The sequence below is a fragment of the Leptonychotes weddellii genome, chromosome 2 (genome assembly GCF_054177405.1).
Source record: "Leptonychotes weddellii isolate Sample4059 chromosome 2, ASM5417740v2, whole genome shotgun sequence".
Taxonomy (NCBI): Eukaryota; Metazoa; Chordata; class Mammalia; order Carnivora; family Phocidae; genus Leptonychotes; species Leptonychotes weddellii.
This window is the reverse complement of record NC_138370.1, coordinates 1018932-1046265: the sequence shown is the minus strand read 5'-3', so window position 1 is coordinate 1046265 and position 27334 is coordinate 1018932. Positions and strand designations below refer to the sequence as shown.

The following is a 27334-nucleotide window of genomic DNA, read 5'->3' as shown; positions in this document are numbered from 1 at the left end:
CTGGAGGAGATTATGCTAAGTGAAATAAGTCAAGCAGAGAAAGTCAATTATCATATGGTTTCACTTATTTGTGGAACATAAGGAATAGCATGGAGGACATTAGGAGAAGGGAGGGGAAAATGAAGGGGGGGGATTGGAGGGAGAGATGAACCATGAGAGACTATGGACTCTGAGAAACAGAGGGTTCTAGAGGGGAGGGTGGTGGGGGGAATGGGGTAAGTGGGTGATGGGCATTAAGGAGGGCACGTGTTGTGATAAGCACTGGGTGTTATACGTGCCTCATGAGTCACTGAACACCACATCAAAAACTAATGATGTACTGCATGGTGACTAACACAACATAATAAAATAAAATTTAAAATAAATAGAGTAAAGTAAACTCATGAACTTTGCAGACCTTAAAGCCAGTCACAGGAGCTTATGCTTCTTCCCGGGTCTGCACCAGATCATGGGAACCGCCCGTCTGAGGCATGCAAAGGCTAATCCCAAAGAGTGGGAGCCCCGTAAGGCTCAGTGTCCCAGCCAGACAGCCTTCCAGCTGAGGGTCCTAGCCTCTGCCCCGCATGCCCAGCTCCAAGAGCAGAGCCTCAGGAATGTTGCCCGCATTCGAGAATGCATCAAACAAAATGAAGCCATGGGCCCCAGGGAGCCAGAAAACCTGCCTTCTCATAAGAAACCATTAAGACTCTTAAGCATAGGAAACAAACTGAGGGTTGCTGGAGGGGAGGTGGGGGGGGATGGGGTCACTGGGTGATGGGCATTACAGAGGGCACGTGATGGAATGAGCACTGGGTGTTGTATGCAACTGATGAATCACTGACCTCTACCCTTGAAACTATAATACACTCTATATTAATTAATTGAATTTAAATTAAAAAATAAAATAAATAAAAAAATTTTTTTAATGGAAAGGAAATGTAGGAAGAAAGATGACAAATGGTATCTGTGACTCTATTCCAGTCGGAAAGAAGATCTACTGTGTCTATAAACCAAACTTCCATTTTATCGATTGGAAAGCTAAGTCTGTTACAATGTGTTAGTTCTGGATTGGGTACTTCATAGCTGGCTATTTATAGCCAGCACATCTCTATCTATGTATGGAGAGATGGCTCTTCTCCCCCGAAGAGCACAGTTCCTGCTCTTCCATCAGAAAGAGTTCCTGCGGGAAGCTTGATTGTACTGTTTCATGCTCCCACTGCTTGGCACAGTGACCTTTACATAATGCAGATCTTGCCTCCTCGTTGGGGGTAGGTTTATTTGAACGCCTACATGCCCGCGTAGGAGAGCTCAGAAGGTTCCCTCCTCACTGATCCCATCTACCCCCTGGAGGTAACGAAGAGAACTTCCCTTCCCTCTCTCATGTCAAAAATGCACGTTTTACCCAAGCCGGGTAAAGGCCTGCTACAAGAACATGGCTTCCTCTGTAAGTAGGAGCCAGATTTTACGTGTTCAAATAGCCACATTTCAATCCGTTATTTTTTTTTTTTTAAAGATTTTATTTATTTATTCATGAGAGACAGAGAGAGAGGCAGAGGGAGAAGCAGGCTCCCAAGGAGCAGAGAGCCCGACGCAGGACTCGATCCCAGGACCCTGGAATCATGACCTGAGCCGAAGGCAGACGCTTAACCATCTGAGCCACCCAGGTGCCCCAATCCGTTATTTAGAAGTCATAGAAAGTCAATCTTTCCTGAATTATTTTCCTTCTGTTACTTATTTACTGGGCATCTTCCCCAATTTCTAAGTATGTCTGGAAGTGGAGGTCTTAACTAAGACTTTACACGTCACTGTGGGGTGTCCCTCTGGGAATCATGTGTTCTCGAGATACTAGAGAAAAACCATTATAGGTGCAGAAGATCCAATGTCTGGAGACCATCTGGGGGCAAATATGAAAATCGACCAATGAACTCTTGAGTTTGCAGCTATCTAGGGAAATAGTGCTTGGGACTGCAGCAACTTTTTAAATTTACATATATATAAATATATATATTTAATACATATAATATATATATATTTTTAGGACTGCAGCAATTTTAAAGGAGAGCTTCAAAAGACATCTCCAAATTCATGTTTCTTCACTTGTAACTTGTTCATTGTCCTCTATGAACTCTCATTATAAGTCTGTTTAAAATCTTTGGATTTCTGATTATTACTGCCAGATTCCTCTCCTTAATAAATCGATCCTCCTAGCTATCTCTGAAAGGAATATCGAAGAGAAGTGTTCATAAAATCCAATATAAATGAGGGAAATGCAAACTGTCAGGCCAAGGATACTGACGGGAAGAACTCAGTCCATTTCGGCTAAAATGCTTAGAGATAAAATTTTTGCTTAAAAAGAAAAACTGAAACAGTCCTCCACTCACAGGGTGTAAGAGAAAGGGCCCAGCCTCAGCCAGTGACAAAGGCTTGGGTTCAATTTGATCTTCTCTGCGAGGCCCCAGGAGAACCCAGAACCCATATGGAAGCGATAAAACCACCCGGGAGGACCCTGGATCCTAACCTTCTCCCTCAATCTGCCTCGTTCCTGTTTTCCAACTTCTACAGGCCACACGCTCATAGACTTGATCTACGGCTTCAGTGTTTACACATTCAGACTATACCCACCAGCTGGATGTTTGCTGTCTGTCGGTGACTCTGGTCTCTGACCACCAGCCTGAATCCCTACGGCACATGCAGCGGGGCCGTGGTGCTGAAGGGCCACTCACCTTCGGGTTCATCCTGGTAGATTACGATTTCTTTATCCCCCTCCAAATGGACCGCTGCAGAGAGAAAGGTAGATGATGAATTTGGCATCCCAAGGTTTCCTCCAGAAAGCCCCAGTTTCCCTAACTCGTTACGAGATCCAAATCCCCTCTGCATTATGATTACAACACACCCACAACTCTAAAGTAATCCGAGTTGATATTTTGAAGCAGTCTTCATATTTAGTGCTTCTCAGATCTTTGTGCTGGGTTCAAAGGACCATGCAGGTAAGGAAAATGTAGGGGCTCACTTCACACCATAACTGAGGGCCCAATCCCTTTCAGGAATCTGTGTCATGTGAAATTACCATTCGGAAATAAAGCGGCTTGGTTTCAAAGCCTTCGGAGTCTTACCATGTGTTGAAATTATATCATCAAGAAAATTCTAATTCTGAACCAATCTGACTGGATTGCAGTGAAGAGCATTAGAAAGGTGGTGTGGGGGCGCCTGGGTGGTTCAGTCGTTAAGCGTCTGCCTTCGGCTCAGGTCATGGTCCCAGGGTCCTGGGATCGAGCCCTGTGTTGGGCTCCCTGCTTCATGGGAAGCCTGCTTCTCCCTCTCCCGCTCCCCCTGCTTGTGTTCCTGCTCTCGCTGTGTCTCTCTCTGTCAAATAAATAAATCTTTAAAAAAAAAAAAGAAAGGTGGTGTGGTTGGTGTCGGACTATATACGGGAGCCTGGCCGCACCCACTCGTAAAGTGACGCTGGTGGACATACGGACACCATAAAATGTCACCGCACCACGCTCAGCCCGCGAAGGCGCCCTTAAGACTCATATGCAGCCGAGCGTGGAAGAGAAAGAACAAATCACAGAAAACAGCCCCAAGTTTCCAAGGCACTGCGGCGGCTTGACATCTGCACAACTTACCTTGTAATCTCTTGAGGTCAACAGGGTCAAGGGCAGCCACGGCCTCAGACACTCTGGAAGGCCTGCTAATGCCCGCGCTGTTGACCGCCCTCACACGGAAGATGTACGACCTTCCTTCGAAGAGTCCGGTCACGGGGTATTTGCAGATTTTCACAGGAGTATCATTGCACTGAACCCAGTTGTCTGTTCCCACTTCACATCTTCAAATAAAAACGAGCAGAGAACAAAGACCCACATGCATGTTTGCAAACTAAATAAATAAAAAAAACTACATGCAAAAAAAAACCGAGCAGAGAATACCAAATATATCGGTCTAATAAATACACATAGGTCAACTATAACAGGAAATTTCCTTACACTGTAGAAATCAATACTGTTACTGTACTAGATTTACATAAGCAGAAGTATAAACAAACGTAAAAGACAGAGCTATTTAGGAAATGTAAAGTATATCTATTTATTTATTTAGAAGCTTTATAATTTAGAGCTTGAAGATCAGTTCCTGCCTTCAACCACATTTAGGCAAAATCTCCTCCAAAAGTCACGGGAGATGTATCCTTGACAGTCCTTTTTCCAACTTACATGGCAGAATCAGCGGGTGCACTAAGCTCCCCCGCATGCCCAATGCCAGGGCATAGGGAACCAAATGGCCCTCACCACTGGTCCCCCACATGCACCCCCTGTACTGAGCCTCGGGGAGTGAAATCTCTCCAGAATGTTGGCTCAGTCTGTTCCAAAGTCAGTGAGATGTGCCTTCCGAGCACATCACATGTGGAATTTGGAAGTCTTTTGAAAACATTAAGTCCTGACAGCCACCTGAAAATGCAGAGAGTACCTTCCATTTTTCACAGGTTGAGAAATTTCAGCACCAAAATGTCATGTCAAATCCCCAGGAGAGCATAGCAGGTTCAGAAATATCATCTTTCGGAGCTGTTCGAGCCAGGGCTGTGTATTTGCTTTAGGAAGAACCAGCTCTCTTTCTCCTAACAATCCAGAATTTTAATGCAAGTTCTGTGACCCACGTGTGCTAACCTGTTATGGCCAGAACACGGTCAAAACTGAGAGTCTGGCGGGGGCGCACCTCAGCTTACCCCCCAGCTGGCTGCTGCAGGGTGGGAGGCTCCTCCCCCGGCCTGAAGCTTCTGTGTGTTCATCCATTTTAATGAAAGAGGGCAGGGGGTGGATCATTTGCTGAGAAGGGCTGTGAAATGGTTTTTGTCAAATGGCTGAAAAAATGTTCAAATGTCACAGGAAAACAGAAAATCGCTTTATTTTGTTTTTCTGTGTTTTAATTCAAGGGAAACTCTGACCAATGCACTCCACAAATCTGACCTTAACATTTCCAAATATTATCCCGATGGTGAATGTTTTACCTAAACAAGTAGCTTTGTTGGTATGGAAAAGGGAATTTAACCAACCTAATGCCAAAAAAACAACCAGACTTGAATGATTTTTCTGAAATAAACATCTTATTTTACTGTGTGTTATACATACAACATCTAAAATTCCTCCCCACAGCCACCCTCCTTAGACCCTGTTGTGTTACTTCTGAATTCATTTTCTTGGACTGCAATTTCTCTCGGTGATTGAAGTGTGTAATTGGGGCATAAACTGCACTTCCAATAAATTCACTGGCTCTGCTTGGTTTCCTTCCCAGGTCCTGAGCACCATACCAAGTAAAGGAACGTGAAAGAATTAAGACTCCAGTGAGTTTAATGATGACCCACGTTTAAGTGATTAACTCAAAGGTAAATTCCAACATTTTTTCCTTTGAAATGGCAATATTTTTTTGCTTGGAAGCAATAAGAGAGCATAGTTTAATGGAAAGGAAGAATGAAACCTGGGTACGAATGGGCCGGCATTCTTCCCAGCTACATTTCCATATTGCCTGTTTTCTTCTCCCCTAGATGGAGAAGCAGGACTGAACTCTCCCCAGAACCCAGAACCGGGGTTCAGTCTGCCTGGAAAAGTTGGAGGGGATTCAATATGGGGTGTTGAACAGGCAAACAATTACAACACACAGAAATCTACCTACTCGTTTAACCCCTCCATGTTCCACTTACTCAGTCAGGAGCGCTAAATAACCAGAGAGTGAAATACCTGATCCGACCAAGAACAGTGTCATGAACTTGAGTTTAGAGAAATTTCCAAAGACGTTGTCCGTGCCAACATCAGTTTCAGGGACGTTTCCAGCCCTGGAAGAAGGCAGTGGGCACTCACCGATCAATGAAATAGCCGATGACGGGGCTCTCGGTGGTGGTGTTGGGCGGCTTCCAAGTCACAATGACATAATCACGGTTTGCATCGTGGCACTGAAGGTCCATGGGCGCGCCCGGAGCCCCGGTGACCAGCGGGTCAGCGTCTGCCATCAGGGGAGGGAAGAAAAGTCATGTGGGGGAGGGGCGCTGGAAAGCCTGTTGCCCGATTCTTCAAACTCACACTTCTGCCTCCCCGATTCGAGTCCACTCCCTGTTTAATCCTCACGTCTAAATGACTTGACTATTTTTTGACTATGATCGCTTGGTGACAAGAAATATAAACATATTTATGAGTTTTTAAAGTCAAAAATGCTCTATTCTCTATAAAATACTCAAGTCTATGATTTTTCATAATTGATTCTAAAATTGAAGGTCACCTTCTCTTGATGGCGGGTTGTCACATAATGTCACATCAAAAACTGACCGAAGAAATAATGATAATAATATGACCTTTTTAATGCGTGAGAAATATTACCTTAGACGCTTCTATCTCTCAAAGTCCTTACAAGATTAAGGACACAAAATTTTTCTTTTCTGCAAGTGGTGAGCAAATGTTTGGGCCCCTGCTGCACTGAAACTTTCCTAACCCGTTGGTGAGCACACCGCAGGTACGTTTGGTTTTCAGATGCTCGGTACAGGGGCACTGAAGGCCAGCAGGGCTAGTCAGAAAGTGGACACAGCAAACCTTCAGTTTCCTTATCTGCAGTCTGCCCTTCCTTACTGGGTAACTGTGAATGTTGTACCGTCTTGTTCGATTCTCCTCAGCATACTAAAAGCTAAGGATTCCTTGACATTGAGCCAGATATTTTCTTTCACATTCAGAACCCTCAGAAAGTAATCAGGACAGTTAAACTCCCCACTAAGTGTGTTATTTTCTTCCTGCTGCCAGTGCTGAATAAGCAAGGCAATCTCGGCTATGTTGTATTTATTGCCTTTTTATGGGGTGGAACGTCTTGCCAGAAGGCATACACAGAGAATGGAAGGTACACTCCAATGCCAACCTAATAAAGACGGTAAAACTTTGTAGAAGGGTCTAAAATCCCAGCCCTGCAAGTTTGTGTTGTCTCGTGGGGGTGGGGCGGGCGAGTGGCTTTATTTTACATGTGTTCCCTTTTTTTTTGTTATAATATTCCCTGATGATACAGCCCTTCTTTTATGCTCTGATCCAACAGTTGCAATTTGGAAAGAATAATATGCTGATAGGGTTATTCCAGGCCCATGTAACCTGGAGTTGGTGGGAGGCATAAAGGTGCAGGAATCAGCGAGTAAGGGGTGGGTAAGGCTGGGCGGGCTGTCAGAATGGAGGGCAGCCCCCCCTCGGGGGCCACAGGCTCAGGACAGCAGTGCCCGCCAACTAGAACCAAGGGATCTTCAGGGTGGCTCAGCTGGGCCCTGGGGAGGAGGGGTCCCTAAGCCAGACACTGCAGGGGGTCTGGGAGTCGCTGTGGGGCAGGGCTCCACCAGGGGCCCAGAAAAGCCTGGGGGCTGTGAGTGTGCAAGAGAAGGCTCCAGCTGTGGGCCCAGACAGCTGACCCCCAGTTGCTCCACCCTGGATAAGTCCCCTCTGAGCCTCCACATCGGCATTTGAGAAGAGAATTAGGGCATTGGCTTACGGGATCAGTGTAAGAACTTCAGACTATATATGCACAGGCCTGTATGTGTCTCTGTACATGCACAGATACACGTGTGTGTGTGTGTATGGACATCCGTGTGCATCGTCTACACGGGATAGACATAATTTTATCCAGTTCACGGATCCACGTGTCCACTTCCTACAGCGTAGGTATGAAATGTGCATGTGCCCATATATAACGTGCCCAACGGCTAACACTACTGCTTATCATGGGCCCAGTTCTCCTTTCCATAAGGCGGTCACGCAGCCCCAACGGGAAGACATGAGGAGTAAACGGGCCGCACGCGGGCTGCTGCGCGTGAGGCTCTTGGGGCAGCCAGCCACCACGCTGGCGCCTTGAACGCACGCGCGCTGGGGTCGGTGGTGGTGGTAACAGCAGCTGCAGCATCGTGGTCTCGTCTCATAAGCAAGCCGGGGGCATGAGCAGGTGTCCCTAACCAGCGTTCCCTACTCGGGACCCCTCTCTACTGTTGAATTTTCCCGAGAATTAGCAGCAGAGGTGTGTTCGTGCTTAGAAGTTGTTTTACACATTTTACCAATTTATCAACAGAGAGACAAAAGTTAGGATTCTGCTCCTCTCCCGATTCCATCTCCTTACATCATGGGCTGATTATCAGACACGAGCTGACGTGCACACAGGACAGGAACACCAACGCCACCATCAGGAGGTTTCCAAGGAGCGCAGCGAGCCGCCCCGCACGTGCACCTGCTCCATCCTCGTCTGGGGTCCCGTCCCCCCACGCTCGCGCCCTCGCCATGCTGCCTGCGCACCTGAGGCCACGTACCTCGGACAAACATGAAGGCGCTGTGCTCGCTGATGCCCCCTCTGGACACAATCCTCAGGGTGTACAGGCCCTCGTCGTCCTTGTTCAGGTGGCTGAAGGACAGGGAGGCCTGGCCTTCTCCGAAGAACATCTTGGTCCACTTGGACTCCTTCACTAGCACATCTGAAAGAGCGTTCAGTGCAGGACTGCTTCAGAAACCGTCAAGGAAATCGGACTATAAAAGTGGACAAGGTGCCCTGGTGTGGGGGGCAGGGCTTTCGAGCCGGACACGGAGGAAGGAAGCCTCCGCCTCGTAGCGATTGGACAGCCGTGTTTTACACAAGGAGCACACACACAGTGGCCGATGGTGAGGCAAGAGGCATCTGCAGGGCAGGACCAAGGTCAGTGTCAGGAGGGACAGAGACAGCGTGTGTCGGCCTGTGGGGATGGCGGTGGACCGGGGCCCAGCCGTCTGCCCCCGGCACGCCCCACCGTGTCTCACCGCGTCCACCACCAGGTTTCGTGGAACGAAAGCCCTCCGCCATGTGCCTTAGCAATAAACTGCAGAAGCGGCAACAAACCGTCTTGCAGCTATACAAGAGGACAAGCATGGGGAAGAAACATCCAACGGGGGAAACCAAGGAAGCAGCAGACGAAAGAGGAGCGACCCCCGCCCCCCTCCTCGTCGGGCAACCACCACCACGCGGTGACATCCATGCTTGGAAAGGGCAGAGAGACGCCGGCCGCCTCCTGCCGCGGGAGCGCGGCCTCCTGCACTAGCGGGAACGTGAGCCGAAAGCCTTCAGGCAGGGGCGCTGTCTGGGCGCCCAACACACATTCTGAGAACGGGCCCCGAGGTGGTGAATAGGTGCGTGACGGTGACTTCATTTGAGGATTGTTCCTAACGGGAAAAAAATAAACCGACTCCAACACCGAGACCCGGGGCAAATACGGACCACTGCGTAATGGGGCACAGGGCCCTCCAGCGAACGGTGTCTCAGAATAACTGCCATCGTGGAGACATGGGTATGGCGTCTTGTGACACGAAGGACATTTCCAAGTGAAGGTATCTTCCCTGTTTTAACATATACGCACAGACACAGAGATATATTCCACAGCCGAGTGGTTAAGAGTGATTTTTGGTGAATGAAATTATAATTTGGGGTTTTTTGCAATAAAAACCACATGCGTATAAGAAAAAGGAGCTTTGTTTATATTTTTAATGTCTCAAACTCGCTGGCAGGCTCAGGAGTACTCTGCCCCACAAAGTACTCTGGGGCACAGAGTATTAACTTTTCCTTCATGGTGCCTAAGGGGCTAAGCCCACTCAGCAGCACTGTGAATAGAAAGTGTCGGAAGTGTCAGAAAAATAGGTATTTTAAGGTGTTTTATCAATTTTTCTCTCTTTCCCAGAGGAATTAGCACAGGACCTGATACACAGGTAAGTGCAATAAAAATATAACGTGATGTAATGCAACATACAATTTTAAAATGTAATACTCCAGGCAGGAACGGGGGGCAGGATGATGAAGTCATTAATGTGGAGCAGAGAGGGAAGGCTCCCCAGGCTACAAGCCGGGAGGGGAGTCTGCCGGCGCCTGGGTCTTGGGCCCCCAGCCCCCACAAGCATGGGAAGTCAGTCTGATGTTCAAGCTGCCCAGTTACTCACCTGGATGTTCATAGGAAATGGGCAGCACGTGTCTAATGTGAGCCTCGGGCCGTCCGCTGAATTCGGGCTCGGTCTGAGGGAAGGTCTAGCCAGAAGCCCGTTCCCTGAGCAGAGGCCCACCCCATCACTGGCTCCATAACCATCTCGTGGCTTGCCAAATCGGCCTCAAGTGCAAATTACACCCAATGGTGGTCCTGGGTTTTATCATAAGTGACCCTGGTTTTCCTCTCTGATTAGATTCGAGTCCTAATCTATCTTAAATCGGGGCCCCAATTCCACATGTCCTGTTTGCACAGCGCACCTGCCATGCCTGACAGACGGTGATATTCCTCGGACTGACATCAGCTGGGGGTGTACCGTCACCCGGTGCCTCAAAGCACATTAATTTTAAAGAGGGAAAAACAAAAAAAAAAAAACCTCCTTACAGTTTAATGTGTACAAATAAGCCACAGAGAATGGTCTCCGCTGGTCTCCACTTGAATCCCAGGGCCCGTGAAGGTCTGAGCATGACCGTGGACGTGGGGCACCTGGCTCAGCTAAGCCCCCTAACTTCCGCAAGGATCCAGTAGACGCGGGGAAGATGCTTGTTGGCGGCTCTGAGCACGTGTGTTCTCGCACACCTGTCGTGGCCACGTCCCCGGGAATCCAGGACTTTCTAGTCACTAGGAAACACTCCAAAATGGACATCGCTGTCCGCTGGGGATCCGATGAAAACTCTCCTCGAATCTATTGCATTCTCTCCGGAAAGGGTAAATGAGAATTTTGGAACTTCAAAGGGTAAATGAGAATTTTGGAACTTCGGTCAGATCTTATGTCTTAAATTAGAACTGCAGAGGGCAAATTAAACCTCCTCTGTCACCACAAAGAGTCTCTCCCCCTCGCTGGGCTCCACGTTGTCGGCACACACGGTCAGTGCCGTGTCTTTAGCAAATCGTCACACCCTGTTCTGGGACATTGCTCACACTTTAAAAGGACATTGCTTTGTAATTCTATTTTCCCCCGGCTGGAGTATAAATACCTGCTGGGCAGGCTGGTGTGTGCTTCTTTGTCATCTTCTGAACTGTGTTAGGTCCCAAGTAAATATAAGCAGGACAGTCTCGCGGGTTGCACAGAAGGCCAGTTTCCTTCAGGAGCCCCCCGGCCAGAGAAGAAGAGGGAAGCGCCGTCCACACGCACAGGGCTGTGAGCACAGCCCCACAGAAGGGCGCAGGTGGGAGAGGAGCGGGAGTCTGCACCAGCCTGCCCCCGGGGGAGGCCCCCCGTCACAGGGACCTACAACACCATCCCTCTCTCCCAGACCGGATGCAAGGAAAGCGTCACACTGAGAACAGAGCCCAGTACTCCACGGCCTCTAATCAGTGTGAGCGGTGGTTTCAGCCAAGGAAGACCCGGCAGATACAGACACCTCGCTTGTTCTGTTTAACCGCAGAAAGACCCTTCTTGTGAAGCCATACAAAAATCTCCTATGACTCATCTAAATTCGGGCATCCCTGTTAACCTCTCCCTGACCCGGGCTGAAGGTCAAGGTGCACGGCAGGCTCCCAGCTCCCAGTCTCTCTGCTCGCCGTGCTGCCTGTGGCCATCGCCGTGGTGGGCACGAATGCCAAAGCACCCCTCAAGCTTCCCGTTCACTCTCACCCCCGGTGACGCCGAGGGTGTGTGCAGCGGTGCGGGCGCCCCAAGGAGCGTCCCCGGCTGGGGCGGCCGTGCCTGCCCAGTACTCACCGTCCCTGTACCACTCGGCACGCGGCTGCACCCTCTTCAGCTCTGGTGTTACCAGCAGTGTGCACTTGAGAGTAACAGTCTCGCCTTCTCTCCTGAAGGTGACCCCAAACTTCTCCAAAAACTGGACGTCGAAGTGCATGTACGGAATCACGGACGAAGGGGGCACTGCGCAGACGAGGGGGACACGGTTACAGCGGGAGGGGCAGGCTGGTGCACGCGCAGCAGGCGCGCTTTTCCCCCACGACCACACGCATCTGTGCCCTCCAGACAGCTGCACTGGGGGATAAACGCGTGTCCCCCAGATTCACACGTCAAAGCCCTCGGCCCCAGCAAGAAAGTATTAGGAGGTGGGGTCTCTGGAAGGTGATGAGGCTTAGCAGGAGGTCATGACGGTGGGCTCCATGAGGAGACCCGGGCTCTCTCCTCTGTGTGCGGATGCAGCAAGAAGGTGCCGCCCGCACACCAGGAGGAGGGCCCCCCACTCGGACCACCATGACCTCTGACTTCTCCCCAGTTGTGAGAAGTAGATGCCTGTGGTCTGAGCCCCCAGGCTACAGAGCACGTGGTAGCAGCTGAGCTGACTGAGCCCCTCCCGAGGAATCGGAAGACCCGTCATGGAGACGCGGCTCGTCCGCCGGGCCAGAGGATGCAGAGGCACAGGGAGGCTACGTGGGGAGGCCGAGCCACGCGGCGTAGACCGAATGCCCCAGCCCGTGGGGCTTCGGGAAAGTCACCTCAGCTCTGAGCCAACAGCGTTCTGGTCTTCAGAACACACCGTGGTATATGGATCGGCACAAAACAAAGTAACTACATCCAGGGGTAGCAAAATTAAATCTCAAAAATATAATGTTTAGTGGGGGGGTACATTTCAGAAGAAAATGCACAGTAAATTTGCCAAACAAACATACAAAAAATTCATGATTTAAAACAGGTGCACGCAGGGGAGATCTTGCTAAATGGCTGGGAACTTCCAGAGGATGGTTTCTTTCCAGGAGGATGTGGGGGAGGGGCGGGAGGAAGGAGGAGGGAGGGTGGAGTTTCATCACCTCCCGATGCCCTTAGCACCTAAAAATAACCAGGGGTCACCAAAGTGTACATCTGAAATGGTTAGTTCTGTGTGATGCCAATTGGACTTTGGTTTTTAAGAAGCAATTGAAAAAAAATGGCGGAATATTCACATGTGTTGAATACAGATGGTGCATACATGGGCATCTATTATGTTGCAAGTTTTTATTTAGACAGAATTGTAACAGGAGAGGGACCCGGGGAGGGCTTCTGAGCTCCCCGCCAGCTTCCTCGGCACGCCAGGGCCGTCCTCCCAGCGGACCCCGCATTGTCCGTGGATTCGGGGGGGCACCGACACACACATCCTCAGGTCGCCCTGCCCCTCCCCCGGGGGGCCCTGACCTTGTCCTGCTCGCCCGTCCGTGCTCCTGCATGACCCCCAAGCGCTGGACGCAGGACAATCCCGCACAACTGACGCAGACATGACCAAAAGCCAAGGACACACAGGTGTGTAGCGGCTGCCAGAAGGCTTTCCCCTCGGGCGCTGCTTCGATCGGGTCTTCCCTCACCCACACTTGACCTGTAACGTCTGGACCCCAAATTATGACACAATCAAAGCTGCTGTGGGGGCACACAGTTACTCTTTGGGAAGGGCAGGTCAATCCTGAACCTCATTCCCAAACCATTAAAAAGCCGCAGTACGTGGGTCTACCAAGTCCTGGTCCTAGAGATGCAACGGGCATGGCCGCCTTCTCGGCGCCCAGCGGCCTCGGGTCAGCCCGGCGTCCCCACCTGCCGGCTCAGAGGGACACCGACTCGCCCCATCGCAGGGCCACTGCAGGTCACCCTGGGAGCAGAGCACGGGCGGGTGGGCTCCCCAGCACCATGGAGCAGGCGGCCCTGCACGCACACTCCCAAGTGCGGAGAAGGAACGCTTTAGCAGGGGGTACAAGCCAGCGGGGACAAGACACACACGCAAGGGACGCATCACACCCCTCAGCAACAGGAAGCCCTCTCCAGGCAGGTCGCAGCCGGCCTCGGAGCAAACACCGCCTCACATCCTCGCCCTGATCTACGCGGCTGCTTGCTCCAAACAGGCACGGAGATTCGGCCTGGGGGTCAGGACACTATGACAGGAGCCTGCATTCGGGTCAAGAATTTGGATGCGCGTTTTTCCGCCCAATTCAAAATGGAACGTCTCCCAATTTCACCAGCGTCTTAAAATTCCACCTGGCCACAGAATGACACAGGAACAGACTATCTGCGGACTAACACCACCAGGGAAGACTTGGGAGAGTCTTTTGAAATATGATTTAAAAAAAGATTCGACCCTTAGAAATACTTTTTTTGTAATCACATGCTACGTCACTACACATTTTTATGCACACAAAGGAAAACCATTGACTTACATCCAATCGGGAGTCCCACCGAGTGGAACGGCTCCTCGTCTCCGTGGAACCCTGCAAGAGAACCGGGTGAAGGGCACGGACAGACGCAGGAGGCGTGAGGCGTGCCCCCCACCCCCGGAGGACGACTCACTTCTCACCACCACGGCGGCGTTGGTCGACACCTGCCCATACCCGTTCGTGGCCACGGCCGAGTAGGTTGCTGTATCGTCAAAGTTTGCCCTTGGAGAGAGAAAGCAAGGCAGTGTCCTAAATGCACTGTGGGACTGCTCCGGAAGCCAGTGACCCAGACTCAAACACTAGCATTCTTCGAAAGCCACTTGTGTGATCTGGATCCTTTGTTCATGAGTGATTTGTTGAAGAACAATGCCAGTTCCATCTTCGGAACAAGGTATTAATTATAGACGTGGCAAGGTCTGGCTCCAGACTACGGTTGGCCTTTGTCTTTGAGGGAAACCGTATGGACGGACATTTCTGAAAAGCCTGTCTCATCCTCAAGGGGAAGTCTCTCCTCCCTGCTGGTTCCATTTTTCTACGTGGGTAGAATTCATGGCTTTATCTTGCCAGTGGGAAGGCTCCACGGGCCTCAACCTCCAGGAAAATCCACTCCACCTCCCTCCCTACCAGTGATTCCTGTGTGTATGGGAGATTATCCCCAAACCCCAAAAGATCACCCAGATATGAAGCAGCCACCCCAGGGTGTTCTGGTGTCTGAACCAGACCCGCCTGAGGCAGCCATCATTAAGGAGTTGCAGGGAGGATGCATGTCCACCCCAGAAACAACAATGACCCAGCAACGACCAGACCCCAGTCCCTCCAGGGTGGAGCTCCTCTGCAACCCCTCCCCCCCAGATCAATCTTACAAAAGCTGAAGCTTATTTTCTTGGCCGTGACCTATGTTCCCACCAGAAAGTGTCACCGGGACCAGGGATGTAAGGAGGAGGATCTGGCATCTGCTGAGCTTTTTTACAAAATACCAGACGCTCTGCTGGTTACTTTTACTTTAATGTATCCTGTGTAATAGCCTCCAGCGTCCTCGAAAACACACACGATTATGTATTAACGTGGTGAGAACGCTGACACTTGAAGAAGTTGGGTAAACAAGGTGCACGTAAATCCAGGAGCTGTGCTCCTTCTGGCAGCTTCCGCCACCTGTCCAAGAAGTGGGCATCAGGACCGTGATATTAATCCGGGGAGAGAAATTACACACAAAATCCCACACGAAAGATAAAAAAAAAAAAGAAAAAGTTGACTCCAGGCTTTCTTTTAAAATGCGTCAAGGAGCCAATGCCCCAGAGACAAACCCGTTCTTAGGGGATGGTTAGTAACTTGACTTTCTTCCCTATTCCACTTGGAGCTGAAAATATTTCCTTTGACCAAAAAGCACACAGTGTCTCCAGTAACGGGGAGAGGAGGCTTCGGAGCATTACCGTTCCGCGCCAGCACGTGCACCCTCAGGCACACAGACCGTCAGGGGCAGCTGGGGCAGGGGGTCTACACAGAAGGCATGATTACTTCTCTTCCTTACCCTTAAGCATTGTGCTTGTGTGATTTCTTCTAAACAATGAATCCATTATATTTTCATCAATGCATTCTGTAAACACGAAGCTATCCTTCTTCTGGGATTAGCCACACACCTTTCCCTCCAACCAACACCCCACGGGCTATATCACGACAGGTAAGAAGAGGGAGAGCCGGGCATCCCACGGGCACAGCCGGGAGATTCACTGGCCCGGGCCACCTGCAGAGCTACATGGCACCCTGTGAAAACCGCTTGATCCAAGTCTCCTACCTGGAGCCTGACTGCAAGCACACAGGGACTAAGTCTTAGGAGGAGGAGCGACGCGGCCGACACTTCCACGGAGCACAGAAAGCAGGGCTGGTCTGGCCAGGGGGCGACCCCGCTGAGCCGAGACACTGTCCCCCGGCCAGTGTCCCTACCAATTCCCAGAGGGGGGCGGCTCCTACTGCTACACGGTCCGCGAGTCCTCAGAGTGTATAGAGATCTCACTGGCATTGTCCAGTCGGGCATTGTATTCTTGATCCCTCTGCCACAAACCCTTCTGGGTGGGATTTAATACCAGTGGTTCTCAAACTGTCCCCCAGAGTTTTCAAACCAGACCTCCCCCAGGGAGGGCAAGGTGGCCCACCACAAAGCAGCTCCTCCCACGAGATCTTGAGCTGGTTTTCCAGATGAGAATAAGACATGGAGGAGAACCACCTAACACGTTAGCACTGACAAGCCTGTCAAGGGACCGATTAGCACGTAGTACTTAGCGGGAGGTATGGGCTGGGGAGAAGGAAGCCTGCGCTTAGGAGCTGGAACATCCTTTGGTGTGTGGATGTGCGCGTGTGCATTTCTCCAGAAACGGATGTGCCCGTGGTGTCCCCTGGGGTGTAAGGAAGTGCAAGCCCCCCAAATACGCAGACCTCCTGCTTTCCTGTAATTGTCCCGTGCATCCCCGTGCCCCATGGCGGGGATGCACGGGACACACAGCCCGCCGGTGTGGAGGTGTGAGTCCTCACTTCTGTGATGTTTACTCTTGTTACATTGTTTCTGCATTTCTCCTTTGCAAGTGTTTTATGTTGCATAATATACACCGGGACACACAGAGATGATCAGCAAGCACACCTGCCTGGACTGGGGGCCTGGCTCACCTGTGTTGCCCCGTGATGGAGCTGCGCTGGCTGAGGGAAGGATGGGACCCAGGCGCCGGTGCAGAGTACAAGCCAAGGGGTGGACAGGTTGGGCATGCAGATTTTGAAGAGGCTGTGCCCTACGCAAGATTTTGTGCACAGGTAACCTGGGGACCCATATGCCTTCCCACGCCCCAGCAGGACTCCGTTCCTCTCTCCTCCTCAAGGCCACAGCATGCAGCCGGCCCCCAGAGCCTGCTTCTGGCCCGTCCTCCACGCTGCGAGAAACTGCATGCACGTGGTTAGGAGGCAGAGGGTTTTATGTTCTGTTTGGACGGGTTCCCAGGATAGACAGAGGTCTCAATCTTCACAAACTTTCATGGGGCACTTGTGCATCTCCAAGTCTCAAGGTGTCCCCCAGGCAACTGCACGGGAGAAAGTCATGCCCTCTGACCTCCTTTCAGGAAGGTAATCGGACAAACGCTTACGTCGCCCATGACCTGTCCTGGGGACTCGGGCCCAGCGTCCTTCCCCTGGAAGCCGTGTCCACACTGGAATTTACTGGAATTTAACTCAAATGAGAGTTTGCATATGGAAGTCTAAACTAACGTGCCCAGGAGGTCAGCCTGGCTGCGGCGAGGGGACAGGGGTGGTGCTGGACACAAAACCCGCACGAGGTCACCCTTCGCGCTTTTATAAAAACATGAACATGGCATTAAAATTATGTGAAGAAACAGGACTCACATTATGAGTCCCCGGGGAAAATCTTATGAGCATATAAAATCGTGTCGATTACAGTCTAAGTTCGAACAGCACCAAAGGGTCAGAAGCACTTGAAGAATTCAGGCAACAGCCAGGGAGTATTCATAGGGGCAAACGTCACCCCGGCAGCCGAAGGGGGAGCTCCCTCTCTCCCGAGCCGGTAGCACATTCCACCGCACTCAAAACGGCCACGGATCAAATGATGGCAACTCAGCAGTTTGGTATGAACAGCTGAGCTGTGCGGAGACAGCAGGCTCCCCCTTCGCTCGTCAGCTGCGGACAGGGTCCCTGGGCAGATAGGAGTGCTGGGCAAGTCCGTCTCTGCAAACTCCAAGGGTGTCTGACGGGGACCTGGGCTGCTGAGCCACGGACCATGGCGTCCCGGGCCTCAGTTTACAAACTTACAGCTGACAGACTCACGGGTTTGTCAGTGCGCTGGGTTCAAAGCTGGTCTTACCCCCAGGATAAGTGTAAAAGTTTCATCCTTGAGAACGGGAAATGGTTTTCCCTTGTAAATGCAGTTGTTAACTCGGAAGCGAGCTGGGTGAAAACTCGGGCTGACCTAGGGACCCCCAAGCGGCCACGGCTCACCCGGGTACAGAAGAGACAGGCTGAACTCTACACTCTCCACAGTGAAGGCGATGTTCTCCTTCTACACAGTGTGGCTTTCTGGCTACTCAAATAGCCACATGTTTAGGAAATCAAAGGAGAGAACCTTATTCTCTGAGAATTACAGCAAGGGGCCAGGGTGTTCCAACCCCAAGGCTTGCCCAGAGGATGTCTCCTCAGTTAGGGCCGGCCTGACCACCCTGCTCCACCCCACATCCCAGCCCACCCCCACACCAACAGATTCCCCTCTCCCCACGCCCAGCACCCTGGCTTCCTGATCTACTATATAATTCACTTTTTTATTGTGCTTACGGTTCACCTCCTTACGGCAGATTGTAAGACCTCAAAGAAGAGGACCTTGGTTTTGTCCCGTATCCCAAGTGCCTGGACCAGTGCCTGGCACACAGTAGGTTCTCAATAAATAGCCCCAGAAGGCCCAGAAGGCCTGGCCCTTCAGCTTTTTGAAACAGCCCCACATTTACCTGGGAAACCACTTGTCACAAATGTTCATCTTAATCACAACCTTCTAACACCTGTTCTGAAGAGTCTGCAGGTGGAGAGCTGGTTCTGGTGATGAACCGGGCAGGCCTCCTCCAGAGGCTCATCCAAGGCCGCGTCCGATGGGTGAGGCAGCCGGCCCGCCGCCCGCGTGAGGAGCGGGGAGGCTGAACAGCCTGGTGCTGGAGGCCGGCCGGTGCCCCCCGCAGGTGCGGCCTGGGAGTGCCGGGCGGGCAGCGCCTGGAGGGGCTCAAGCCTGGGCTCCCACCCAAGTCCGAAGTTGGGAACCAGAAGGAGGAAGAACTCAGGCAGGAGGCAGAGGAAGACCCGGTGAGTGCAAGGCAGAAAAGCAAAGAAACGCGGTAAAACCATCCTCCCACGGGGTGGAAACGGGGACATGGCGAATTCTCTCCTGGCCCAACGTGGGTTGGTCCTCCTCTGAACCTCAGCCCTGGGCCTGGTCCTCCCGTGCAGGAACCCTGCTGAGTCAGCTCAGGGGGACCCCCCCCCCCGTGTCTGAGCAGGTGCCTCACCACCCCTCCCCAGATGAATCCCATTGTCTGGCTCGCCTTCAGCAAGAAGGCTGCGAGGCTGGTCTGGCAGAGTCCTAACCCCTGATGCTTCCTCTCCGTGGCTTTCATCCGTGCCCCCACATGCTCCTGGGGTGCACACCCCACTTCCCTTCTGGTGTGCGGGCCTGAGACCCACACACTGGTCACACAGAAGGAGCACATCAGAGTAACCTTTTCTTCAGCAGAACCGATGTATAAAAGTTCTCAATAAAAAAGGAAAGAATCCCCTCGGTCGAAGAATGCATCAGGGAGAAGGTTCCGTGATGAATGCTCTGTCGTACTAACTTGTGACTTCTCCGAGTCACCTTGGGGATTATTCCAGTGGGACCATTTTACTGAGAATTATTTTATTGCAGATTATTTTACCTCTAAGTAAACTGAGCCTAATTATGATGTGGTCGCTCTACAAGTTAGTAATAATAAATTCCAGTGGGACCATTTTACTGAGAATTATTTTATTGCAGATTATTTTACCTCTAAGTAAACTGAGCCTAATTATGATGTGGTCGCTCTACAAGTTAGTAATAATAAAATCAATAAAGTTATATATCCCAATGTCTTACTGATTTTTTGCATTTATATTAGTATCCCTCATCTTTTCCTGGAAAGGACTTGATATAACTTACTACACACACACACTCACACACACTCACCACATGTTTACATAACATACGAAAATATATTTGGTCTTCATGATCATTCCCATTAAGCCAACAGAAAAGATAAAATTTTTTATCATCTGTCTCTTGATAATGACTTTCAGATAAAAGTATTACAATTCAGGAAGAGTTAATGATCCATCCAAAGTCACAGGGTACACGGTAGATCGGGGATCCAAACCCAGGTCTCTGGTTGCGGTCCCTAATTACAGTGCAGTAACGAGCCCCATTTACCTGCGAGATTAACAGCTAAGCCATGGGAAAATGTCATGATATACTGTGAGAAAAGGTGGATTGCACCATGTTATGATCTTCTTATGAAATAAAAACTGTGTGCACACAGAAGCAGGAAAAGAAATGCAGAATCTCACTTTTGAAAAAAAAATCTAAGTGTGTGTGTGTGCACATGCTGTGCAAGGAAAATGAAATGCTATCTTTACAGCAAAATACTGATGCTGTGGGAAATATGAATGATTTTTATTTTCTTTTCCTCATCTGTATTCTACATTTTTTCAATTTATGAAAAAAGATAGAAGTTGTATTTCTTTGAGGAGCCTGAGTTTAGTTAGGGACTGGTCCCCAAACCTGGCACGTGATGCGCCCCCTGCTGGGCAGGTGTGGGAAGTCTTCTGCATCTGCGGTCAGCTGCGCACCTGAACGCCACCGTCTGTCCCTAAACCAGCCATTCTCTTTGCTCCCAGAGCGGGAGCCTGGACAGAGCTGCAGGTTTGCCTACTGGGGGTCCGACACCAAGGACAGCAAGCTTCCGGAAGCTTCCCCCACAGCTTAAGTCAGAAATACCACCAAAGTCCCATGGCATAGAATGGACGTGGTGCCCCCTGACCTCCTGTTTCTAACTGTGAGGTCTCTCCTGTGTTTGGATCACTGAGTGTTTGAAGCAGGTGTCCCAGGGCGCCCGCCATGCCCGACACCTTACCTGTTGATCTCCAGCGTGTGCACGCCGTACTTGCTCTCGATTCTGTACTTGCCCGGCTCTCCTGCTTGGCAGATCAAACTACCATTCTTATACCTGCAAGAGGGAAACACGTTACTGCAAAGGCAGGGGGGAATTTGCATTTTGTCCCCACCTTCTTCAGGGCCCCTAGGGATGCATTGCCCTGCGTCTGTGAGCTCCACTCCCCAGGACCTCGGGCCGGCACAGCGCAGAAACTAGGGGTGACCCAGGGCCCAGGTCTGTCTGTCCGCTTAGTAGAGAGCAGCTCCTGCAGAATTCAGCCTATCTGGGCCGTCCTCAACCTATGGCAGAGCGTGCCATGGGTGTCCTTGGACTTCGTGAGGAACTCAGGATAAATCCCTCCCTAAGAAAAGAATGTTGCCAGTGTTAGCTGCGTCCCAGGCCAGCCTCTCTGGGGAGTTCTATGGGATCCTGCCTGCAGGAAGCTGGCCCCCGCGCCCCACCCGGGACAGCAGGACCTCGTCTCCCTGAGACCGAGCGTTGGTGGGTGGCTGCCTCCACAGCCTGCCTGGCAAACAACCACAGAACCTGGAACTAAATTTCTGACCTGGGCTGACCGCCCCAGTCAGGTTACGAGCAAAATGTGTATGGTCTTTGCAGCAGGCTATAAACTTGGGGAATGTTATCACCACTTCCAGCAAGGGGGGCAACAAACATAGGTATGCAACAGATGGAGAAACACGAGGGTCTGGGGCCTGGAGACGATGCTGGACGTCACCAGGTGCAATCGACCACAGCAGCACATGTGGCCCCACCTTTCAGATCATCTGAAGGAACTTATTCTCAAATAAAACTCCTCTAAAACTCAGCGGAGTCGATTTCGCTAAAATAAAAGCGCCGGCAAGGCATTTATGGCGGCCATTCTGTGAGTGCTTATAAATGTACGTCCCATGGAGTTTCACACACGGTGGGCAATGGAAGGGGGTGTGTGCCCCGCGATCCCTTCAGGTGGCTCTTCTTCATCCACACACTGGCACCAGCTGTTCCCAGATCCTCGAGAGAGAGTGCAGTCCAGCCCTCCTCGGACCCAGGGGCAGGCCGCCCGCCCACACTCACCACTGCACCACAGGGGTGGGAAACCCTTGCACGGTGAAGCAGAGCTTCACAGACATTCTCTCCCAGACGGTGTGGGACCTCAGGCGCACCAGGATCTCGGGGGCCCGGCGCATCCGCTCCAAGTAGGAGTGTCTGTGCCCGGTCAGCTTGTCCTCCACCTGCCCCGGGAAGCAAGGACAGCTCAGTGCGCTGCAGGAAGGGGCGTGGCATGGGCAAGCAGGGCCCTCTGCCGACGGGCCGTACGCACGTCATGCGGACAACCCACGACCAGACCCGCGCCTCTCAAGGAGCCCCAGAGGTCCCCCTACCATCTCCTGAATGACGTATTTGTCCAGCTTGTCCTGAGCCTGTGTGCGCGCCAGGTGCACGTTTTCCTCCATCTCAGCCAGATCCCGGAGGAAACGCTCCCGCTTGGCTTCCCCATAAGAAGCCACCAGAGACTGGTACCTGCCGGGGCGAAGAAGCGACGTTACTCCCGTGACACAGAAAGGGTGAGTGGTCATCGAAGGTCTGGAGACCACACGTGCTCTCCCCCAGGATTTTCTCACGTGGGGAGCAAGAAGAGGAATGCAGAAAAGCTATTTCTGCTTAATTTTATCTCTTTCTTTCAAGACTACGGTCTGGCCAGAGGGCTAGCGCCATACACAAAGCAGTTGTATGAAGGGCAGACGTATGATTCGTGAATAAAACAGTTACGGGAGAAGACGCGCCAACCCTCCTTTTACTGGGAGGGGCGCACAATCACACGGTTCGGAGGCCGGCGCTCTTCTGCGGATTTCTGTGAGCAGACGTGCACCCGGGACGCACATAATGCACAACGTCAGGAAGGGACGCAGAGTCACAAAGGGAGTGTGAGGCCCCTAAAAACGGCCTTGTTTACACCTCTGGACCCCACGACGACTCACACATGCTCAGTAAAGTCTGTACCTCGGAGCACCTCACTCCACCTTCTCAGGACGCCATCTCCCCGTCCCTATGGCCAGGAGCTTGGCCGCCCGGGGGTCTGGCACCCAGTGCTTAGGCCCTGCTGGGCTGGCATCTGTTTAAAGCCAACACCAACACAGACAATGTAAGGAGAGCCTGAACCCCACTCCCCATGTGCTTTCGTCTGCATGGCGCTCTTAAGAACCGCCTGTTTTCCTGGGGAGGCTGCTGATTCTGAATGACTGGAGGGCTGCATGAAAGCCTCCTGAATCAACAGATGCAGGTAAGAAGTAAGTCTGTGTTCCAGAAGAATAAAAGGGATTCAATAAAAAATTCAGCTTCTTGATCTGTAAGAGTCGAGAGTGAGGTGCCGTCGATCTGGCCCGAGTGCCGTCTTTGTGCGCCCAGCACCGCCTGGCCCACTGCCACGCCCGCCTCGGCCTCTCCTGCAGAATGTCACCCATCACACACTGACGCTTAGTGACGAGCCCCGAGGACAGCCTGGGCATGACGCACGGGGGCCCATCTTTCACCAGGACAGAAGGAAAAGCATCTAATCTCCTGTATCCTCCAGAAGGCCATGCTGAGATCTTCAAAGCACGCCGATGCTTCCGTGGTTTTTATTTTAAAGATTTTTTTTTTTTTTATCTGAGAGAGAGAATGGGAGACAGAGAGCATGAGAGGGGGAAGATCAGAGGGAGAAGCAGACTCCCCGCCGAGCGGGGAGTCCGATGCGGGACTCGATCCCGGGACTCCAGGATCATGACCTGAGCCGAAGGCAGTCGCTTAACCAACTGAGCCACCCAGGCGACCCCCGTGGTTTTTATTTTATACAGAGACATTGCAGTTAATCAGAGTGATGCACCCACGGATTCATCTTTCGAAAAGGACCAGTTTGTCCCATACCTTAAACTAGGATCTGCCACAGGAGGGGAAGAACAAAATGAGCTGGAGAGACCCAGGCTATAACCCACATACATGCTGGGGGTCAAAGGACTACTGCAGGAGCGTAGCCTTGTGTGTCTCAGAAAGACTTCCAACAGTGGGGATTGTCCCAAAAGTCATTATTGCCAAAACAATGTGAATCACGGTAACACACTCCCTGACCCCTCCAATTAACAGAAGTTGACATTCCCCCCATTCACTCCTGTGGAAATTGAGGAATAGAAAGTTTCTGTGACATGCTCAAGGTCACCACAAGGAATAATTAATAAAATTATAAAGGTCTAAACTTCTCACTCCCATACCCACACACTAAATAAAGATAGAACCATTTTTTAAATAGTCCAGTAACAGAAAATCCAGATTTTGGTAATGTGCACATTTTGAAGTGATTCTCTCACAAAAGAAATCCTCACTTTACCATAAAATGTACACGGCAAAATTTGCAGAAGGCATCTAAAAGATCATTCAAAGTGCAAAATAAAGCCTGATCTTTCCAGCTGCCTATTTTTGTTACACAGGTCCCTTCATTGTAGTGCAAGGTTCAAAATGAAACATGTTTGCCAAATTCTCATTTTCTCCTTCAGGTTTTAAGTGTGTTAGAATACAGAAAACATTTTCTAGAAATAACCGGGGGAGGTGAGGGGGAAAACAGAGCAGGTATAACACAAAGTGTTCATGAGATGCTTCACTATTTTATTCTTGTAAGATCACCACCTGTTTCTCTGTGATCTGGAAACAATTCGAAGACTGACGTCCTCATTAATCCATGTCATTCCTGGGACATTTTCCCCTATGAGCTGAGTCCCCTGCAATGCCGGGCACGGCCGTCACAATGTTTCCACTCAGACACCCGCTGGAAATGCCAGCCTGTTTGGAAGATCACCTTTCTGGCCAACAACCTCACTGCCCTGTGTTCCAGCTAAAGAGGCTGTCGGGGGAAACTCGACATGAACTTCAACCTGTCAGGTCTCGGCACTTTCATGGGAGAAGCGTGGGACAGGACAGAGCGCGGACACGGGATCCACCGCGTGCGTGGCCCCGTGGGCAAGTTCGGTTGTGCAGAACGAGCTGGAAAATGCCCCACATGGTTATGCTGTAGGACTCACTGAGCTAGAGACGGGGAACAATACGCCGGGCACCGCACAGCGGCAGCCGATGGCCTTCGCAGAGGCAAGGGTGACCCTCCAGGCTCTCGGGCGGGCTCTCGGCTAAACGCCCGTCACTGTTCCCTCTGTGGCCGCAGACCCTCCCCGGAGCCCCCGGCCGCGGTGCTGGGTGGGGTGGGGTGGGAGAGGGGGACAGAGCGTACCGCCTCTTCTTCTCCTGCTCCTCCTCTTCCAGCGCCTCGGTGCTCAGTCTCTTCGCGCAGATACTGCAGGTCGCCCCCCGAAACGCCGTCTGGCCGGCCGCTCTCTGGGAAGATGACTTCTGCGAGAAAGACTTCTGGGAAGATGAGTGGCTGGAGGTGCGCCTGGATGGGACGCGGAAACAATCCGACGTGTTAGAGGAGGGTGCAAATTCATCCTAACAAACCACACCCCGTTTCTCCTGCACACATGTCAGCCTTGAACCGTGCCGGCACACGAACACGAGTGAGCACGTGCACACATGTGTGCAGGCACACACGTGTACATGCCCTCCTGACCACACCAGCACATGTGTGTACATACACGCGTGCACACCCACAGAAAGCTACGTCCCTGCACGGGCACTGCCCCCAGCTGCACACGTGCGTCCTCAGAGGGGCGCCTTCACACACGAGCTCCTCTCCTACCCTTGCCATTTTCCACACGTGCCCGCGAGTGCCTTCTGCCACGCTTTTGGCCTAATGCCACGATTATACATATCTCAAGGGATCTGAAGCTCCCGGAGGCTGCTGGGAGGGCTGTGGATGTTTGGCTGCTTGTTACAGGGATGGCAACGGAACACAAGGGCCATGGGCAGGTCTAAACATAGGGTGCCGGGGACATGCACAAGCCCCGGAGGCCACAGCACAGCATGCCCGCAGTGTCTTCCGTTGGTCAGCACGGCCATCCCCAGGCAGGTGTGGCACGTCCCTGAGGACCCTGTGCTTCCGAAGCTGGCAGATCTGTGGCTTCACACGAGCCCCTGATGCGGTGAATACATTTACCTTTCCGCTACATTTATTATTATTGTAGCAAAACGACTGACATCAGCCTCCATGTGATCTTTTTTTTTTTAAGATTTTATTTATTTGCGAGAGAGAGAATGAGAGACAGAGAGCATGAGAGGGGGGAGGGTCAGAGGGAGAAGCAGACTCCCTGCCGAGCAGGGAGCCCGATGCGGGACTCGATCCCGGGACTCCAGGATCATGACCTGAGCCGAAGGCAGTCGCTTAACCGACTGAGCCACCCAGGCGCCCTAGCCTCCATGTGATCTTTACTTTGCCCCCATGAGCTTCTCTCCCACTGGTATTCTTCCCATTGTCCCTTCTTGCTGCCCTTCTGTGTTGGTGACTTTTTAGATCCTAGTTCTGCAAAATGTGTGAAGAGGCGCAAAGTCAAAGAGCACTTACTAAAAAGTCTCTGCCTTCATAATCTAAATGAGGGGCTCAGAGCCAGTCTACCGGGATCCACCGGGATCCACCGGGATCTACCGGGATCCCAGCAGTACTCCCACATGGAGTTTGCTGTGCAGCCAGGAGAGCTGAATGTCCCCACCAGTGCGAGGCATGGGCATCAGGGAGCATGCCATCCCTGAGCCCCCCAAACCAGTTCATGTCCAGGCTGCAGGGGACTGGATAAAGCTCCTTTAACACCAGACACCCACGATCAAAGCTCTACTGGCCCAACCGCTGAATTTCAACTTACCTTTTCGCAGCATATTCATCCAGAAGGTACCTTGTCTGAACATTCCGGTACGACTGGTCAAAGTGTTTGTGTCGCTTTTGGTAAAAGGGCACTGTGACAAGCGACATCTTGGTGTGCACCTACGAGCAAAGAGTATGTCAAACAGCGCTGAGCTCCTTCTCAAATGCAGTCCTGCTCCTGCAATTTCTACACCAGCATTTCCAGTTGTTCCAAAGGGGAAAATCAACTTCAATTAGTAACACGCGTTCAGGGGACAGGGGATGGAAGAAACATTATATAAGTGAAAATAATCTCAGGCTACGAGTCTGGATTCCTAGTAAGTTCCCTGGGACCAGATACAGTGTTTGGTTTGCTTCTATGAAAATCAGAAGACTGGACTATGTTTCTTTTAATAATTAATTGTGAGCTCAACAAATATTTATAGAACACCCAGCTTGTTCAAGGCAACATGAAAAGCAATGTGAGTGATAAGGATAAAAATAAAACACAGATTAGAGAAGTAAACAAATACTTAGAATGCAAGATAAGAGCAGAAGGAGATCCAAACTGCTCTGGGAAGCGAGGAGGGAACACACGTAACAGGACAGACGGCAGCCAAGCGAGGGCCCCTGAAGGAGGCGATGCTTGAGAAGAGCCTTGACCATGGACAGGCTGACAGGTGGAGATGAGGTGGGGGGCGGGGCATCCCATGAGCAAAAGTAGGAGGCAGGAAAACACAGGATCTCAGGATGCTTCAAGAGACATAACAAGAGATCGCTCTGGGAAGACTGCAACCATACACAGGGGCTTTCAGCGTCTGC

General features: G+C 51.3%; 1 protein-coding gene across 1 annotated transcript in view; it reads right to left on the bottom strand.

The window, feature by feature from the left end:
• MYOM2 (myomesin 2) overlaps positions 1–26653 on the bottom strand; it is a 35482-nt gene extending 8829 nt beyond the window's left edge. Inside the window, exons 1-12 of the mRNA XM_081812880.1 lie at positions 26535–26653; positions 25013–25174; positions 22143–22281; positions 21835–21992; positions 20740–20832; positions 14199–14287; positions 14069–14119; positions 11655–11819; positions 8282–8443; positions 5826–5967; positions 3606–3805; positions 2663–2756 (exon numbers count right to left, since the gene is read on the bottom strand). Of these exons, the coding sequence (XP_081669006.1) occupies positions 2663–2756; positions 3606–3805; positions 5826–5967; positions 8282–8443; positions 11655–11819; positions 14069–14119; positions 14199–14287; positions 20740–20832; positions 21835–21992; positions 22143–22281; positions 25013–25174; positions 26535–26641 (1562 nt within the window). The 5' untranslated portion in view covers positions 26642–26653. The remainder of the gene's footprint in view (positions 1–2662; positions 2757–3605; positions 3806–5825; positions 5968–8281; positions 8444–11654; positions 11820–14068; positions 14120–14198; positions 14288–20739; positions 20833–21834; positions 21993–22142; positions 22282–25012; positions 25175–26534) is intronic.
• Between the last annotated feature and the right edge of the window lie 681 nt (positions 26654–27334).